The 20,911-nt window shown below is 38.3% G+C and overlaps 2 protein-coding genes across 2 annotated transcripts; one reads left to right on the top strand and one right to left on the bottom strand.

Moving 5' to 3' along the window:
- Positions 1-883: 883 nt before the first annotated feature.
- On the bottom strand, positions 884-4,714 carry LOC132037710 (mitochondrial outer membrane protein porin of 34 kDa). Its single transcript, XM_059428307.1, has 6 exons — positions 4,569-4,714; positions 4,414-4,481; positions 2,272-2,382; positions 1,875-1,961; positions 1,562-1,770; positions 884-1,382 (listed from the first exon to the last, which is right to left on the bottom strand). Exons 1-6 carry the CDS (start codon positions 4,615-4,617, stop codon positions 1,076-1,078), a joined length of 831 nt encoding a protein of 276 aa, XP_059284290.1. The 5' UTR covers positions 4,618-4,714; the 3' UTR covers positions 884-1,075.
- A 5,304-nt stretch (positions 4,715-10,018) lies between these two features.
- On the top strand, positions 10,019-10,948 carry LOC132047594 (uncharacterized). Its single transcript, XM_059438617.1, has one exon. It carries the CDS (start codon positions 10,019-10,021, stop codon positions 10,946-10,948), a length of 930 nt encoding a protein of 309 aa, XP_059294600.1.
- Positions 10,949-20,911: the final 9,963 nt, after the last annotated feature.

Here is a 20,911-nt window from a genome sequence, read left to right as displayed (position 1 = left end):
ACAGACACGCTTCCCTTTTGGGCGGTTGTTTGAACTTGGAAGCAGTGTTATACAATACAAGTGTCTGCATAAAGCTATATACATGAAGTCTTCTTCAAAATGATTTCACTGCATTTAGGGCTCTAATTAGCCTGCCCCTTTACTCTTACGTAAACTTACTTTCACTTTTGTGAGAATTGGATCGATACCTACTAACTCGCACCTCTTCTTGGATTCTGAACAGGATCTTCCTTTCTCTGTTCCCCTGTCTATGCCTCCCCATTCCCAAAAAATAATTGAACAAATAGTGAAAAAATAGAAAATGCCGTGTCCCGCATGATATACATTTCCTTTGCACAAGAAAGTATAAAACGAACTTGGACGTTTTGTGCTACGGGAAAAAATCTTTTGCCTCCAAGAAACAAATGTACAGGCGAGTGACTTTGTTCATACGAGAAAAAATTGAGCGATCGCTTAACGAGGTAGTGAATCAACTGCAAAAATACCTACGAAGAAGGTTGACTCAAAACCTTTTAATCACGAGTTTAAAAACTTTTTTCCTGTCCAGTGATCAAAAATCATCCTTGGTGGATATTTTATTGAGGACAGTTGTTTGGGAAACCTAGAAACTAATGACCACGTTCATTCTCGTTGCGAGCAGTGTCATGTGGATACCTTAGAACACAACTGCAAACACTAGAATGGCACCAATAGAATAAAAGTAGAAATGACCACTAAGCAGAGGCTATAAACATCAATTACTCTGAAAAACAGAACCATGCATATGGCTTGGTATGAGCTTTATTTGACCGACCCGGCTGCATGATACAGTCTCAGCAGTTTCAGAGCTGTAAACATGGACCGGTAAGAATATTCAAAATTGGCTGTTGATTATAACAAAATCTCAAGCTTAACCTCTTAGAATCAATTGCCACCCACCATTTTCGAAAAGGGGGAATAAGAATGTATGAACTTGGAACGAAGATGCATAGGTTCAAGCAACCACCTAAATTTATTTTTACAGAGCAAAAAACACCACAGAACAAGTCTTCAAATTGCAGCAACGCCTCATGTCTATGGATTAAAGATGACAAGCCTATGGCTTGAGAGCCAAAGCAAGTCCAAACTTGGCACCCTTGTCAACAGACTTAGTGTCCACTTCTCCTGAAACAGTGAAAAGGGACTTTGGGCGCCACTCATGTTGAAGCAGAGCACTGGCCTTTCCAAAGTTGTTAATCCTTGCTTTCACACTGGTCAAAGGATCCAATCGGTGCTGAGTACCGACAGTGATGGTGTTCTCATTGGTGGAGAAGCTGTGGTTCACCTCAGCCCCAACAGCAGTACTTGTGAGAGGGTTGACTGTGTGGTAGTATGATGCACACAGATTATCTCCCTTGTTATTCCTGAGTTGTCATAACACAAGCACATTGAATATTAAACCTATGATCACTGTTAAGCCTTTCGAAACATTTTATAATAGAATAGCCTAATAAACTAACACACAGTATACCTAACTTGATATTTAAAATATGCTGAATCTCAAGTGAACATATGCTACAGTAATGCAATGTAAATCACTCACAGATTCAAAGAAGCAACAAGGTCGGCATTTGTGAAGCTCAAGCCAGCATTGCATTTGGTGAAATCTCCCGTCTTGGTGTCAAAAGATACATCAGTTCCAAGAGCAAGAATGTTGGTACCCACTACACCAGAAAAGTTAACAATCGGGTTTGCTGTCAACCCAACGCTGGTGCATATACCAGCATAGTCATGTAGATATTGAACTTCCAACTGTCAAGACCGATACAAAAATTAGAACAAGCAGACGTGTTACGCAATTTGACATTTTCTTCTTTTAATAGATATATTTGATGCCATATGATATTGCTATTTACCTTTCCAGACCTCTGGTCAGGAACTCTGAAGCTCAAAATTGTCTTCAACCCTGGAGCAGGCTCATCAACCGAAATGGTTGTGAAAAGCTAGCATAAATACACCATTAAGTCAGATCAACTATATTGTCATAATGTATATCCCAAAAAGAAAAAAAGGCAAAAAACTTATGCTTCAATAATACATCCCAAGCAGCAAAGACTGAAGAATGAAACAGTACGTGAAAATCAATTTATAATCAATCAAATGTTGTTTTTCATATACTCCCCGGTTATAGGACCTAATGTCCACATTGATAGAGCCCAGAATTATAAGCTGACAAATAAAATAAAAGGGAAAATTTAAAAGAAGAGGATAAACTAGGAGCACATCAAGCAAGGAGTAAGTTGCAGTACTCACGTTGGAGTTTGTGTCTACTTTAATGTCTGTTGTAACATTCTTGTTCTTCAACTGAGTGTTAACATCAGCCAAAAACAGATCACCTTTCTTTGCTCCTGATGAAGTAATAACCTGTGAAACGACATGGAAGGTTAGCTTACAGAACAATCCTAACAGCAAGAGAACAGTGAGTCCATAAAATTACTGCACAGAAGGGCTTATAATCAATGGGCAGCAAAAACAATCAACTAGATTTCCATCGCAAAGAAAAAAAGGGAAAATATAGCAATCAGCCTGAAGCAAATAATTGCCATTATTAAGAGCCTGTTTGAAAGGGCTTATAACTTATGGCTTACAAGTATAAGCAATCCTAACTTATGACGTTTGGCTTATTTTTGTTATTTTGACTTAGCTAGTGCTTAAAAGCATTTTTTTAATCTTACCTAAACAGTACAAAAATGCTTAAAAACAATTTTGGCTAAAAAGCACCTAAATTAAGCCAATCCAAACAGGCTCTAACTTTTTGTTAATCCATAAAAAAATGAGGTTAAATCAGCCAATCCGAAAGGTGCACAAGCCTATAAATGAGTAAATGCATCAAAGTAGCGTTCCTAACAACTATACCAGTGGAACCAACTGGAAAGACTTCTATATGCATTAAAACATCCACAACATAACATCTAAGGGGTCATTTGGTAGGATGTACTAGAGAACATAATGCATGTATTAGCTTTGGTATTACTAATCCCTATGTTTGGTACACTTTTTCAACCTATGTATACACCCTATTTGGTATTATCCTATGTATAACTAATACATAGCAAATCATGGTATTCGCAATACCAAGCCTATTAATACATGCATAAGCATGGTTAAAGACAAAATTTCCCTTGAAGTCCGTCAAAGCTAAAGAATGTGGAGGATATTTTTGTAAACAAATTACTTTTTCTGAAATTATGAAATGCATGTAATCTTTAACATACCACACCAAACCATCGATAAGAAATAATCTTAGCATAACTAATCGCTGCATTACTAATAAACCCTATTAAGTACAATTCTTATACACCCTACTAAACGACCCCCAAGTGTAGCTACAAAAATGCTAGTACTGCCTTTGTCCCAAGCCGAACTCGGAGATGTAAATGACTTATGAGTCATATTATTAGTAGTGGAAGAAAAAAATAAGTTATTCTTATGAAGTTGAAATTGAATAATTAAATGAAGTTAAATTTTTGAAAGGTGTGAGATAACATTATTCATTAAATAGTTCCAAATGCCCCTGTATTAAAGTGATAGTGAGAAACAAATTCCTTCTATAATAAACAGCCATAACCAATTTTGATGAATTACACAATACACAAGGAGGTCAGAGGCGGACCTACATGGAAGGGTGGGAGTGCACGTGCACCCCACTCTTCGGAAAAAATTATGTATACATGTATATATATCCTGAGAAATTAGTATATATTTAATTGTGCACTCTAACAAACGAAAATATTTTTGGGGCATAACTGCTGCTTCCCTTACATGTCACCCCGGATCGAACCCGAATGTCACTTTTAATTATTTTTTTGAGCCTATTTTTAGGAAAACAATAAGCGTTAAATGAGCTCGCCCAGATTCGAACCTGCACTGTCACCACATGTTGCACAGCCTTAGCCACTGAGCTATCTCTTTCATTTGCTTCACTGTGTTAAATTTTATTTATTACACATATTTGACCTATATACTTGTATTTTCGCCACTGCTATGCTATTAGTGACCGGTCCGACACGGTATTATCCCTCAGTCGTCATTAAAATTTTTGTTGGCGTTTATGTTAAGATAATAGTGCCCCCGCCATCTTAAAATCCTGAGTCCGCCTCTGAAGGACGTATTAGTAATATAAATTGGGAAACTTTCAAAAATATACAGCCCAACATAAAACACTACGCCACGTAGCCTAACATACAATATTATACCTGGGAAAGCATTATACATAAATAAAAGTGTATAAAAGGTGTTTATACACACACAAGTATGTGCTAAACCGGGTAACAACACTAAAAAATATGGGCTAGGTGGTGTAAATATTTTTCTCTCAGCAGACATATAGCGTAATTTTCCCATATAAATGAAAGGAACAAAATCAGCAAAAATAAAGAGATCAGAGAAACTTACAACACCGGTGGGAGAGTAGGTGGTAATAGAGAACTTATGGTCACTCTGGTAGTCCTTGTACAATAGATCTGATTATTCAACACAATACAAATACATTAAAATTACCAACGGAAACAAACATTAACAAAGTTGAAAATACAAAAAAGTAATGTTACCTCGTGCTTTTTTGCCAATTTCAGTGTAAAGACCAGGACCTTTCCCCATGATTGAAGCTTAAAATCTGAGAAATGCAAAGGAAGCACTAGTGTGTGTGTGTGTGTGTGTTATTTTGTGTGTGTATATAAATGCTGCAATGCAATGCCCTAATTATTTGGTCTCTTTTTGAACGGTGTGCTATTACCAAGGCTGATCTCCACCGTAGATTTCTGGCTTGCGAAGGGATATTCCTCGCTTAGGACCGTTGATTTTGTGCATAGAGATGGGAACTTAGAACGTATGATGTGTGTTTTTTTGATGAAAATAGTGAGAGTGTAAACATTTTAATTTTCAAAAAATAAAAAAATACTCGAATATAAATGTCTGCAGCAATTAAATTTGAGATATGTCACATTGGTAACAATTTGGAGTCTGGTTTTAAAATTAAGATGTTCATTACATTTTAATTTATACCCCGTGAGATACATTAGGTTTTAATTTACTGTTATTTTCTTGATTATATACATTCTATAGTGTTTTATAAAAGGACCAAGGCAATGAACAACTATGAATTAGAATGAGCCTAGTATTTTGGCTTAGGTTTTGTATATGCATTAAAAACATGCTAAATAAGTAAAAAAAAATAGAGTTTAAATTAGTAAACTAGATGATATGTAATAGCATTCTAGTTTCAAACGTAAAATTCAAATTTTTATACTAAGTATAGTTTACGTCATACGCAATGACGACGTTATCCTTATATGGAACATAAAACTAAGTGAATAAATAATAAGCAAAATAAGAAAATAACATGTGTAAAATAGTAGCGTATCTCATGTACTCGATTGGGTGGTAGATACTTTTTTCCAATTTTTTTTTTTCTTTCCTGTAGTATCGAATAGGCTTAATAGATATGTGGCCTTCTAAATTTGTTTTGTTTTTTTTTTTCTTTTTTTCATTTTGGCACCTCAACTAAGTGTTGTTCTTATCAAATTTCTGAATTCATCCTCAAGTGTGTTTATCAAACACAATCCGACTTACATAGTATTCCATCTTCAATTTAGCAACATGCTAATACATATTCTAATTTAATTATGTTATTTTTTAGCTAAGATTAGCAGCAATTAAGAGGGCAAAAAAGCATAACTCTTAATTAATTGCTCGGTGGAAGAAAAGTGGAAGTTAATAAACCGACACATCCATGGCCTAAAAAATAGCTTACCAAATGTCTAAAATATTACTCCATCTTCATTTTCCAATTTAATTTCTGCTTCTAATAAAAATCAGATTTAAGAGGTTTGATAGACACACTTAAGGATAAGTTGAGGGGTTCAATAGGAACAACACTTAATTGAGATGTCAAAATGGAAAAAAAAAAAAAAAAAAAAAAAAAGGACAAATTTAGAAGGCCACATATGCATTAAGCCTATCGAATAAGATAGCAAAAGATGGATTGTCCATCAAAAAAGTGTTTTTAATACAGCATAAAGGAGAAAATAGAATATTGTCCTAAAAGGATACTGTAGGTCTTTCCAGCTATATATAAAACATGGTGACAAATTTTGCTTTCAAGCCTAGACCAAGCAAATAATATGAGGTGCTCAGCTCTGGACCAAAAAGATGTACTCGATATTTGTTCTATTCTTTGTGCTTAATTTATGCAGTAGGTTTTAGCAAATCAAATTCTATTAACCTTTGAGTTTATTACAAAAAAGAAAAGAAAAGAAAAAAACTTCGAGTTTAACTAATTTACAAAAGAACTTCCAGTAGTAGATTGACAAAAACTTTTCGGTATCAAAATTCGCAGTTGAAAAAAGTTTGGGAAAAGCCTCTCTTTTTTTTTTTCCTTTTTTTTTTTTTGGCTGAACATTCCTTGCCTCATTTTTGGACTATTGTGAGTTTTGTTTGTCGCATGGTCGATGGAGGACTATTATGATAAAGGAAAAATATGTCAAGAAAGGGACATCATTTTTGGTTTCTTAACATATGCCAAAATGATTACACTAAGGATGATAATATGATATCATTGAAGAGCAAACATGAGGACATCAATGGCCTACTACTATATATGCACTAGATTCATGAAAAATCTTGAAAATAAAAAGTCAAGAGTTGGGTGACTTTTTTTTTTTTTTTTTTGGAAAACATCCAAATTTGTACTGTATGAAAAGGTTTAATTTTACCGTTCGTTAGAGGTTTGATTTATTCATATTATCGCTGTTAAAATTAACTCGACACTGTCCTTAATTAGTAACGACCAATATTATCAGAGAAAAGATTCAAATTTATCCTTGTGGTTTGATATTTGGCACAAATATCTATGTTTTGTGTCATTTTACATCCTATTCTTATGACTTTTATCGCTTAATCTATGATGAAATCGTCATATTTGAGCTTATGTCGTTATATTTCATGTGTATAGGTACGATGAGGACAAACAATAGGAAATCGAGCAGTTTTGATTGAGTCTGGAGGTGATTTGGTGTGCATGAGTAAACGAGAGGAGCGTGCGACACTTATAAGATTTTCTGGAAAGAATTGAAGGAAATTGTGCCAGACCCGCCTTGTGGATGCAACGCGGGTTCACAATCAGGCGTTAGCCCCGCGTCGCGTGGCCATAACGGGAAAACCAAGCTGCAGAACTTTGGCAAATCCATGTCAAACCTGCGTCGCGAGCTCAGCACAATTGAGGGCCCAAATCATTAAAGACCCCGCGTTGGACCCGCGACGCGTGGCCAACGCGGGAATGCCTAATTTTGTCCGATTTTAAGTAGGATTAGGACCTTTTTATTTGGTTAACAACCCTAAACTATAAATAGATGTTTTGTTCGTTATTAATGACGTCTTTGGGATTATTTCAAGACTTGGTTCGTCATATTACTTTCTCTTTAGATTTTATTCTATTTTCATCTTTTCAACCCTAGATTATTCATGAATTCTTGTTGTTCATTGAGAATCATGAGTAGCTAAACTCCTTAATTCTAGGGTTGTGGCAAAAGACATGATAGGTGGTTTGGCGACACTTTCTATCAATTAAATTTCCATATTTTGGGTTGCTTATTTATTCTTGATCTTAATTGTTTGATTATCTGGCCAATAGTTGAACACTATCTGTGCCGTGTGAATTGAACTAGGGATAGGGAATTCGCATGCGTAATAAGAATAAATAGGGCTTGTTCGATATAATCGTTTCGCTAATGAGGATAGGAATATACCCTTTAGCCTTACTTAGTTGAATACAGAGAAGTAAATGCGTTCTTGTTATCTCTGGCGACCATAGGGATATAGGCGTTATAATAGCATCTAAAGGCTTGCGAGCAACTCGGAAGATACTCATAAAGTTATAATTAACCCGTCAACTAGTAACCCAGGAAATAAGATAGGTAGAATTGTCAAAAGATCAACTGGATTGTCGAAAGTCATGACCTTGGAACTTTATCTCATCTGATAAATCTTATAGTGTTTGTCAAAATACTCTCAGTCACAAAAACACTCATCACAAATTGTTTACTTTTCAATTTTAGTTTAGTTACAACAAACACCTTGATTTACACTTTCTTGAATAGTTTTATTCGGATTTGAATTAGTTTAACAGTAGAATCTAAGTCTCTGTGGGATCAATATCTGGACTTAACAGTCTATATTACTTGTACGACCACGTATACTTGCGTGTGCGTTTGGGAGCAACAAATTTTTGGCGCCGTTGCTGGGGACTTAGAAAAATTTACTGTTTTTCTAATTTGAGTTTGTTTTTCTACTTAAGTCTTTACTTTTTTTTTTTCATTGCTCTACTTGTGTCACTTCAGGTTTCTCTAGTTTATGCCAAGTACTAGAAGTTCAGGAAAACCGTTAGTTGATCTTGATCCCGAAATCGAAAGAACTTTTCACAGATAGAGAGAAATGGCTGACGAAGCAGCAATACTTGCTCTTGAACAGCGAGAAGGGATAGAAACGAAACGGGGATGAACGGGGTGCAAGAGGTGTCACAGGGCACAAGAACAACGGATTCTTTTGTCCAGTTATGCTAGACCTAGTCTAGCAACTATCGCTAAGGCTATCGTTAGGCCTGACATTACTAAAAATTTTAAGTCGAAAGGTGAACGATCTTGTTTGGTGAAAAGATACGTGCTGCTAAAGATATATGGGTAAGTCTAGTGAAGACCCGCATAAGCACTTGATGCAGTTCGTGGAGTTGAGCGATAATTTCCAATATAGAGATGTTCCCGATGATTATGTGCAGCTGTCCTTATTTCCGTTCTTATTGATTGGTGAAGTAAGGGAATGGTTGACGAATCTACTTGCAGGTTCTATCACTTCTTGGGAGGTATCATCAAATAAGTTCATCAACAGGTTTTCCTCACCCAAGAAAACAAAGGAGCTGCAAGGAAGAATAGCTAACTTCACTCAGAGAGATTCTGAATCTCTGCCACACGCTTGGGAAAGGTATAAGGGTTATTTGCAAGATTGCCCACATCACATACAGCCAAAGGATATCATTGAAAACTATTTTGTAGAAGGACTTAACCATGAATCAAAGGCCTTGTTGAATGCTTGACTCGAGTACAGATCTTAAACAAAACATGAAGAGATGGAAGCTCTCCGAGATGATATCCGAAGGTCATCATGAGTATCACGAAACTAGTAGGGGTTACCACTAAAGCTAGGGGTTCTTTAAGTTGATGATGTTACAGCTATTCGGGCTGATATAAGTACTCTTACTAATGTGATGTTGAGGGTGTTTCCTCAAGCTCAGCAGATTCAATCAGTTCAATATATTCAGCAAGCAGCATGTGTAACTTGTGGTGAGCCTCATGATTATAGCAATTGCCCATTGAATCCAGAGTCTGTCTATTTTATGGGGCAGCAGAACCGTGGCATTGGAAATCGGGGAAACTATTATAGAAATAATTACAACACTCCATTCGGGAAGTAGGACTTCCACAAACCGAACAATTATCAGCAACCTCAGGCTCAACTAGCTAGCAATTTGGAAGAAATAATGAAGCAGCTCATAACTCAAACACAAGTGACGCAGTAGTAAAATCAAAAAGTTCAGAGTGAGATGCAGAAATCTATTCACGATCTTGAGCTTCAGATGGGGCAGATGGCTCTTATGCAGAATGTCAGACCACCGGGTGCTCTTCCTAGTGATACTGAGAAGAATCCAAAGGATTGGAAGGCAGTCACCTTGAGGAATGGCAGAGAACTTGAAGAAGGGCCTCCAAAAAAGAAAAACATAGCAGAAGCAGAACTCATCCCTGATAAGCGAGCTAAGCCAAAGCAGACAGTCACGAAGCAACACATAGAGGAAGTGGTTCGACCACCCCCTCCCTTTCCATAGCGACTTCAGAAACAGAAAGCAGATTCGGCTTGCAAGAAATTTCTTGAACTCTTAAAACAGGTACACATCAACATACCTTTGGTGGAGCTTTTGTAAGAAGTTCCAAAATATGCTAAGTATATCAAAGATATGGTTGCGAACAAAAGGCATTGGACAGAGTTTGAGACTGTTACACTTACTGAGGAGTGCAGTTCTAGAGTGAGGAGTAAAATTCCTCCAAAGTTGAAAGATCCGGGCAGCTTCACGATTTCGATTACTATTGGCAACATGGAAGTTGGGCTAGCATTGTGTGACTTGGGTGCTAGTATTAATCTGACGCCTACTTCTGTGTTCCGAACGCTGGGCTTGGGTGAGCCTAGGCCAATGACTATTACGTTGCAGTTGGCTGATCGATATCTTGCTTATCCTGATGGTATTGAGGATGTTCTTGTGAAGATAGGCCCGTTTATCCTGCCGGTTGATTTTGTAATACTTGATTATGAGGCAGATAAGAGTGTTCCTCTCATCATGGGGAGAGGATTGTTGGCTACTGTTGATGCTGTGATCCGAGTGAGAGATGGGAAGATGTCTATGACAGTTGATGGACAAGAGACGACTTTTGATGTGTTTGAAGCTACCAAGATTCCAGCCCATTATGAGGAGCTGAAGATAATTACCGTGGCGGAGCCCGAGCTCACTAATGCAGAATTAGATCACTTTTTAGCTTCGCGAGATCCTTTGGAGACAACTTTAGTGTATTGGGAAGAATTGATGATTGATGCAGAAGTCGAGGAGTGTCTTAGCATCCTTGACACTTCATGTGCTTATTTACGAGCAAACACACTATTTGAGGAGTTAGACAGACCAGAGTCATGGAAGAAGCCGAAACCATCTATTGAAGGGGCTCCAGTTCTTGAGTTGAAGCTATTACCTCCTCATCTTCGCTACGCTTTCTTGGGTAGTGGAGACACATTGTCTGTAATCCTCTCTACTTATTTGACTGATGTGCAGGTTGAACGTGTGTTACGAGTGCTAAGAGATCTAATCCGAGCCCTTGGGTGGTCGATAGTTGATATTTGAGGTATTAGTAGTTCGTTTTGCATGCACAAAATATTATTGAAAGAAGACAGCAAGCCTAGTGTTGAGCGCCAGAGACGACTGAACCCGATCATGAAGGAGGTGGTGAAGAAATAGGTAATCAAGTGGCTTGACAACTGCATTATTCATCCCATCTCTGATAGCAAATGGGTAAGTCCTGTACAATGTGTCCCGAAGAAAGAGGGCATGACTGTGGTAGAAAACGAGAAGAATGAATCGGTGCCTCAACGAACTATTACTGGTTGGAGGATATGTATTGACTATCGCAAGTTGAACAATGCCACCATAAAAGATCACTTTCCTTTGCCCTTCATGGATCAGATGCTCGATAGATTGGCTGGGCATGATTATTATTGCTTTACGGATGGCTATTCGCTACAACTAGATCATGATTGCACTGAGGATCAAGAGAAGACCACATTCACATGTCCATATGGTACGTTTGCATTCCGGAGGATGCCTTTCGGTCTGTGCAATGCTCCAGGTACTTTTCAGCGATGCATGATGGCTATTTTCATCGATATGGTGGAAAACTATGTGGAGGTATTTATGGTTGACTTCTCTGTTTTGGGGGATTCTTTTGATGACTGCTTAAACCATCTTGATGTCGTGTTAGCTCGTTGTGAAGAAACGAACTTGGTACTTAACTGGGAAAAATGCCACTTCATAGTTCGAGAGGGCATCGTTCTTGGGCACAAGATATCGAGTAAAGGAATAGAAGTTGACAAGGTGAAGATTGAAACAATTGAAAAATTGCCACCACCCATATCAGTTCGGGGAGTGCGCAGTTTTCTTGGGCATGCAAGCTTCTATTGACGGTTCATCAAAGACTTCTCTAAAGTTGCTAATCTAATGTGCAAGCTTTTAGAGAAAGATATGAAGTATGTGTTTAATGAAGCCTGTTTGACGGTTTTTGATGAGTTGAAACAGAGGTTAGTGTCTGCTCCTATTATCTTCGCACCCGATTGGTCTCTGCCGTTTATTTTGATGTGTGATGCCAATGATTTTCTTTGTGGGGCGTCCTTGGTCGAAAAGGGACACGATTTTTCATCCTATTTACTATGCCAGCAAGACACTTGATGCAGTCCAGATGAACTATACTGTCACATAGAAGGATTTATTGGCGGTTGTCTACGCCTCTGACAAATTCCGATCATATCTTGTGGGCACAAAGGTGATTGTATATACTAATCATCTTTGCAGTTCGTTATTTGTTTGCGAAGAAGGATGCAAAGCTGGGGCTTATTCGTTGGTGTGTTCTTCTTGCAGAAGAGTTTGACATTGAGATTCTTGGACCCGGAAGGGCATGAAAATCAAGTGTTAGATCACTTATCGAGATTGGAAGATCGGGAACATGTAGATGAAGCTGGTGATTAAGGAGTTTTTTCCTGATGAACAACTTTTTGCTCTTCAATCAGCTGAGATACCATGGTATGAAGACATGGTGAACTTTATAGTAAGTGAGATTTACCTCCCTGAAACTAATCACGAGAAGAAAAAGAGGATTTTACATGATAGCCGTTTCTATGTATGGGATGGGCCCTATCTATACAGGGTTGGCACAGATCAACTGATTAGAAGATGTATCCTAAAGGAAGAGATCCCCGAGATTCTTGAGAAGTGTCACGCGTCACCTTATGGTGGTCATCACGCGGGTGACATAACAGATGTGAAGGTACTTCAGTCCGGGTTCTATTGGCCCACTTTGTTCAAAGATGCTCATGAATTTGTGAAAGCATGCGATAACTCCCAGGGAACCGGAAATATCTCCAAGCGTCATGAAATGCCTTTGAATGGCATCTTAGAGATCGAACTATTTGATGTGTGGGGTATCGACTTCATGGGACCTTTCATACCGTCCAAGGGGAATAAGTACATATTGGTTGCTGTAGACTATGTTTCGAAGTGGGTGGAGGCCATTGCACTTCCCACCAATGATGCTAGTGTAGTGGCAAGATTTTTGAAGAAGAACATTTTTACAAGGTTTGGGAGCGCTCGAGCCATCATCAGCAATCAAGGTACGCACTTTTGCAATCGACTTTTTGATAAATTGTTGCTCAAGTATGGGGTGAAACATAAGATAGCGACTGCTTATCATCCTCAGACGAGTGGTCAAGTGGAGGTATCGAATAGAGAAATTAAGAGGATTTTGGAAAAGACTGTGAGCATAAGTAGGAAAGATTAGTCGCTGAAGCTCGATGATGCTCTGTGGGCATACAGAACGGTCTCTGAAAAACTCCTATTGGCATATCTCCCTATAAGCTCATCTTTGGTAAAGCATGTCATCTACCAGTGGAGCATGAGCACAGAGCATATTGGACGATAAAGAAGCTGAAATTAGACATGGTTCAAGCTGGAGAAAAGAGACTGTTGCAATTGTATGAGTTGGAGGAATTTCGCTATCATGCTTACGAGAACGCGAAAATGTACAAGGAGCGAACTAAGAGAATTCACGACAAGCGCATCCAACCTCGTGACTTTGAGCCTGGGCAGTTATTTCTTGTTGTATAACTTGAGGCTGAAGATTTTCGGAGGGAAGTTGAAAAGCAAGTGGTCTGGTCCGTTTGAAGTTGTTCAGGTAACCGTACATGGGGCGGGTGAGCTGAAACCGCTGAACGTAGAGCGAACATTCTTGTTAAATGGGTAGAGGGTCAAGCACTATTTTGGAGAAGTCATCAATCCAGAGAAGACCTCGGTGGATTTAGAGGAGGCTTGAAAAAAAAAAAAGCCTACGTCGTGACGCCACGTTAAATCAAGTGCTTCTCGGGAGGCAACCCGTGTTTGTAAAAGTAGCATAAGAAAAAGAATAAGAAAATGAAAAAAATGAGAAAAATACAAAAAGAGTCGTGCCACGACCTTAACTAAGGTGCTGGTTAGGAGGCAACCCAACGTTTTTGTGTATATCGGTCACGTTTGTTCATGTTGCAGGACTAAGCAAGGAAGAGGACCACAAAACACGCAAAAAAAAAAAAGTTGAAATTCATCCAGGTTTGATGTATGAGCTGGACCCATGATGCGGGGCCAACGCTTGAAAATAAATATTCTGCAGCTGTGTTTTCCGCGTCGCGGGTGTAATGCCAACTCTGATATTTTTAAAAATATTCTGCAGCTTTTTTTTTTTTTTTGCGTTGCACCCGCGATGCCGGTGTAACGCCAACTCTGATATTTTTTTCAAAAACATAAAGTTTTAGCGTTAGACCTGCGACGCGATGTCAAAGTGTGTGGGGCGGTTAATTTTTTTTTTTTTAAAAAAGGCCAGATTCGCCCCTCAATCCCTCTCCCACTCCAACTCCACACACCTTTCTTTCTCCCCTTCCCTCTTAAAAAATTTGAATCCCTCCACTCTTTTTCCCCAAAATCCATAGGAAACCCAATTACAACTTCAAGAACTTGTGATTTCATCTCATAACATCAAGAGGTAAGCATAATCTTTTCCTTTTTCACTTGTTCTTGAGGATTGAAGTTGTGAAACTAGGGTTGTTGGGTTTGGGCGAAATTGGGTCGGGGATCGGTATTGGTTGTGTGTTATTGATGTTTAGGGCTAGAAGATGACTCCCATTGTGAAAGGGAGGGTTTAAACCCACCAATGTTTCTTCAAATTTAAAGGGAGGATTCTATGCCCGTAAGGTGTTCATAAAAATGCTCGAATGCTTTTTTATGTGCAGTTGTGAAGTCTTGAGTAGCAATATGACATTAATTAGTTATCCGAATCCTTGGACATCGATTGTGTGCCAGTAATTGAGAATTGGGTTGAAAAAAAACATAAATCACTAACCCCAAGTCCTAAAACATGAAACTAGTTTAGATTCTTGATTTTTGTTCTTTAGTCTAGTCCAACTTAGTTTATTTTTTTGTTTTCCTCTTTTCTAAGTAGTTTGAAGTAAGTGTGGGGTCGGTTCAACCCCAACTTAGGTGTTAATCATGAAAGGGCTCGGAAGAACACAAAGTTGGGCCACACAACTCTAAACTTGAAAACATGGGAAAGACTTAAGTGTGGGGTCGTTTCACGACTCTTTTTAAAAATAAAAAAAAAATTGGATTCATTCTTTGGTATTGTGTTGTTTTGTAGGCAAAATGGTTAACATCAAATTTAAGGAAAAATCGACTGCCACTTCCACCTTCCAAGGTACAAAACGGGGGAGAGCCAACCCCCTCAAAGCTAAAAAGACAGTAAAATCGCTATCGGGGGGTAAGCAACCAACCGTCCCTATTCCTCGTGCTCCATCGTCCAGACCCAGGACAGATGTCCGTGCATCCAGAGAGGATTGGTACGACACATTTAACCCCGTAGCGGGGTACTTCCATGAGCGTGCCATCAATGGCACCCTATTGTAGCGCCGCTTCAGGAATGTGTACAATCGGCTTGTAGACATGAGGTGGGTGTCCATCTTTGAGACACCGGGGCTAGTTAACATCGATCTTGTCCTCGAGTTCTACGCCAATATCACGTTCACCCGACATAACAAATGGGAGCCGACTATCTATTGTAGGGGAGGGGATATACCTATCTCACCATCCTTTTTATGTGTACACTTAGGAGTCCTGATTATCCTACCGAACTGCTGTTGGACGTCATTCACCGGCATGATTACAAGGCCATTCGGGAAACCTTGAGTGGTGTTGATTCCAAAGCCTCATAGGCCCGTTATGCGAGAAAATATTGTAAGCACAAGTACATGAAGATGAGTAATTTCAATCAGGAGGCGCGCGTATGGTTGCGTTTGTTGAATTACCGAATCTGGCCATTGGAGCACTATTCTGAGGTGAACAAGGAGCGGGTCTGCATTGTATACTTTCTTATGATGGGACAGCCCGTTAACATAGGATATTTGATGATGGAAGAGATATATAGAAGGTTCGATTACACACCCCACCGAAGTTGAGTTTCGGCAAAGACTTCTCGCTTTTACTTGATGAACTTGAATGACTGGACAGACAAATTGGTCCTCGATGAGTGTTACCACCTCCTGAGGATGCCCTTGATATTTCAAATGTCGAGGCACCAGAGTTGAGCAAGAAGCAGCAGCTCACCTCCGCCGATGAGAGGGCAACCCCATCCACAGTGTTGGCCCAACTTTACAGAGAGATGACAGTGGCCGCCGAGCACTTCGATGTCGATCTGTCCAGTGTGTTTGCTGCAGTCACACCGCATACTCCCGAGATCTTGTGGGAGAAGAGGCCACGTTAGCTGCCAATGAGGATGTGAACTCGGCGGACTTGATTGAGGCCGATATAGCCGTTGGTGAGGAGGTAGAGTCCCAGATGGGGGGGGGAAAAATGACGATAATGCTGTGATGGAAGCTGAGTCTGAGGATGGCGAGGCTGATGATTTTGATGAGGATGACTAGGCCCTAGTGGGCCCCAGGGAGTATCTCTCGCATTACTTTTGTTTTTATCTTTTCATACGCACGAGGCGCGGCATAAAAGTAAGTGTGGGGTGGGAGTACGTCTCGAGATAGAGGATGCTTATGCCTTAGGATTTTTTTAGGATGTAATTTTAGCTTAATCTTTCTTTTTAATTAGGTTGATGACAACCTACTTGAGGGAAAATTAGTCCTTAGGATAGGCGTATTCAAATGCTAGGTGCACGGGTTAGGTGAAGTATTGGCATATGAGTGATCTTAATTTTTTTTTTGTGAAAAGCATGCCTTGAAATTTATCGTTTTCTTGAAAGCACTTGCAAATTGTTTTGTGTTTGACTCGTTATGACCCACTTGGCATTGTTGATTCTTATTGTTTGTTGATTCGAGGGACAACCGGATCCCTCTTGTGTTAATTGTGTGCCATGTGTGTGTAAGGTTTTGCATTTGTATCCATGTGTGGTATTGATGTCTAGAACTTGCCCTGTGTGTTCGCAAAGCGAAATGAAGTTCGGTTGAGACTAGAAAATGATAGAGGCGTTTCTCTGATTAGTCATTAAAAAGCCTAAAATGTTTATCTTACCAACTTGTAAATATCACCCTAGTTAACCCTTTTGAGCCTTTAGCCTTTTCTTGGGTAGCAGTTAATTAGCCTTTACCCCTTCGTTCTATAAAACTCGATTTTTATCCAAATACTCTATGAGCACTTTAATCATTTACATATATAATAGGAGTTAGGATGTGAAGGGAAAAAGGGGAAGTGGCTGTTAATTGTAATCTAGGAAGACTATGGGAGCACCGAATGAAAATAACTAATTCACTTGTTAGTTGGGAACTAAAAGAAAAAAAAAATGCAGCGAAAAATTTTCCCTTCTAACTTGTGTGACTTTTAAAAGAGTGGTGCTTAAACAAAGAAAAATGGGTGAATTGGGAGAAATTTAAAGGGTGGTTGGTGTTGAATAAGGGCTAATGAAGAAATTGTGCCAGAATGATAGACGTATATGTATTAAAGTGCTTAGGGAGGTTAGTCACTATTACCCAAATAATTCCTACCCATCCCTTAGACTACATTACAACCCTCAAAGTCCTACTTGATTCTAGGTTCGTCTTACTTGTATTAGTGGAGTGGTTACACTATGGGCAAGCCTATGGTACACCGTACCTTGCATGTGGTATTCTTTGTGAGAGTGAGCGTAATTATCGATGTTATGTCCATTGATTTAAACATATGTGATTCTTGAGAGATATGGACTACTTTCTTTTGGTGAGGGCACATAGTTAGAAATAGAGCGGTGAAGTGTTGATTTCTTGATCATAAGAATGTTTACATGCTTTAAAGTGGTGTCGCTGGGTCAATTAATTTTAAAAGTGAAAGTGTTTTTAAGGAAGATGGTCATTGTTGCTAAAAATGAGGTTTCAAATCTTTGGCATGACTTTCGTAACTTGGCTCATTGTTTTGGTTTTGAAATCTTTCTTTTGAGATAGCCATACTAGTCGAATCCCGTTGCAGACTTGTTTGAATGAGTTAAGCTAGAAGTGTAGTTTGGTGTTGGTTTGTGGTTGCTCGAGGGCGAGCAAAGTCTAACTGGGGGTGGTGATATTTGGATCAAATATCTATGTTTCGTGTCATTTTACATCCTATTCTTATGACTTTTATCGCATAATCTATGATGAAATCGTCGTATTTGAGCTTATGTCGTTATATTTCATGTGTATAGGTACGATGAGGACAAACAATAGGAAATCGAGCAGTTTTGGTTGAGTCTAGAGGTGCTTGGGTGTGGACGAGTAAACGAGAGGAGCGTGCGACACTTAGAAGATTTTCTGGAAAGAATTGAAGGAAATTGTGCCAGACCCGCCTCGCGGATGCAACGCGGGTTCACAATCAGGCGTTAGCCCCGCGTCGCGTGGCCATAACGGGAAAACCAAGATGCAGAACTTTGGCAAATCCGTGTCAAAACCGCGTCGCGAGCTCAGCACAATTGATGGCCCAAATCACTGAAGACCTCGCGTTGGACCCGTGACGTGTGGCCAACACGGGAATGCTTAATTTTGTCCGATTTTAAGTAGGATTAGGACCCTTTTATTTGGTTAACAACCCTAAACTATAAATAGATGTTTTGTTCATTATTAATGACGTTCTGGGATTATTCCAAGACTTGTAAGCCGTCATATTACTTTCTCTTTAGATTTTATTTTATTTTCATCTTTTCAACCCTAGATTATTCATGAATTCTTGTTGTTCATTGAGAATTATAAGTAGCTAAACTCCTTAATTCTAGGGTTGTGGCGAAAGACATGATAGGTGGTTTGACGACACTTTCTATCAATTAAATTTCCATATTTTGGGTTGCTTATTTATTCTTGATCTTAATTGTTTGATTATCGTCAATAGTTGAACACTATCCGTGTCGTGTGAATTGAACTGTGGATAGGGAATTCGCATGCGTAATAAGAATAAATAGGCTTGTTCGATATAATCGTTTCGCTAATGAGGATAGGAATATACCCTTTAGCCTTACTTAGTGAATACGGAGAAGTAAATGCGTTCTTGTTACCTCTCCGTGACCATAGGGATATAGGCGTTATAGAAGCATCTACGGGCTTGCTAACAACTCGGAAGATACTCATAAAGTTATAATTAACCCGTCAACTAGTAACCCGGAAATAAGATAGGTAGAATTGTCAGAAGATCAACTGGATTGTCGAAAACCATGACCCTGGAACTTTCTATCATCTGATAAATCTTACAGTCTTTGTCAAAATACTCTCAGTCACAAAAACACCCATCACAAATTGTTTACTTTTCAGTTTTAGTTTAGTTACAACAAACACCTTGATTTTCACTTTCTTGAATAGTTTTATTCGGATTTGAATTAGTTTAACGTTAGTAATCTAAGTCTCTCGTGATCGATGTCCGGACTTAATTTACCCCATATTACTTGTACGACCACGTATACTTGCGTGTGCGTTTGGGAGCAACATGGATTGTGAAAGGTCTAACTTCACCCTATGGTGGTGAAAGGTCTAACTTTTCCCTCTAGCGAAATGGATTACACAAAAAATTCACTCATTTTCACTACACATTCCTTCTTCCACTTTAATTTCCTTGTAACAACAATTTTAATCGCACTACTAAAAAAAACAGGAATCCGCAACGGACAAATTCTGTAGCTAAACAACAAAATTCATTCTGCGTGCTAATCCTATTTAGCAACCGATTAGCGATGAATTGTCACAAAATTCTATTAGCTATGAGCTAGAGATTTAGCAATGAAGTTCATAGCTAATTCAAGTTCTTTTGTAGCATCTGTTTATCAATAATACACAAGAAAAAAAATACCATCTAACTATTTTGCCCTGTATTACTATTACATTATTTTGATAAATAAAATATCTTCAATATGCCCTTTTAGAAATACCTTTAAATTAAAAAACCTAATTTCCTCGTAATTTAGAAGACGTTGCAATTCTACCATGGACTCGACCTTTTTGTTTTGCGTAAAGTAAGTTATATTATTAATATACAAAAGAGACTAAGTCGCAGTAAATATTATAGGTAGCCCGTATAAATTAGATGATTCTGATTCCAATATAAAAAAATTACTCATTGACCTGTTAATGTTTTCCTGAAATAAGGAAAAAACAATTAAGTCCAAAGAGGCTGGTATAACATTCAAGGAAAGAATTAAATCATATAGCAAATGAAAACTTAAATCAAGAATATACTAGTTAATATTAGGATGAAAATCTGAGACAATTTTATGAAAAATACCACAAAGAATAGGTTCAGCCATGACCTTATCTTTAGCTAGTGGCTAAGGGCGATTTAAGCCAAAATTATAATGGCGAGGATATGGATACGCCAAATTTCTAAATGAGGATAAATTCACACCTTCACACAAAGTACAAAGGTAAAATTGCATTGTTTCCTTTTTTTTTTTTTTTTTTAAATCACAGTATTTGGGCTTAGCTTGCGCGCATCTCAACTAATTTCACGAGATATATGTTACCTCTCACCAATACGTATCAGGTAACTCTGTCCATCAAGGCCTTGACAGATGGGGGAAATCACCTACTATGTAGTTTTGTCTCCACTAAAGTTTTGAACTTAAAATTTCATGGTTCTCAAATCACTTCATTGATCACCAGATCACATCCTTAGTTGAATGACTAATTTTGTCGGAACAAAAATGTTGCCTAAACACAATGTCGAGTTCTTTCCCGCTTAGTGGGCAATTATTTGCCAAACATGAGTAACATTTATGAACGATACTTTTTGTATACCAAATTATTTTCGGCATTGAATTGAATTTAAATAATTCAAGAAGAAATATACTGACTGGGGGGCCTAACTAACAACCCGTTTAAAAGGTAATATAATTTGGTTATCATAACATAATGTGCCGAATCAACCCATTTAAAAATCTAAGACTAATAAACGAGAAAAGACTGGATATAGTTTCCTATCTGAACAAGCAAATCGGAGTACTCCGATCCCTCTTCTTTTTATTTTATGCGGTAGAGTTCAATACTTAAATTTCGATGTGAATTAGAATAAAATTACATACTTGGCAAATATATA

The sequence above is a fragment of the Lycium ferocissimum genome, chromosome 2 (assembly GCF_029784015.1).
Source record: "Lycium ferocissimum isolate CSIRO_LF1 chromosome 2, AGI_CSIRO_Lferr_CH_V1, whole genome shotgun sequence".
NCBI lineage: Eukaryota > Viridiplantae > Streptophyta > Magnoliopsida > Solanales > Solanaceae > Lycium > Lycium ferocissimum.
Note: the sequence above shows the minus strand (reverse complement) of the source record. Positions and strands in the feature narration are given on the sequence as shown.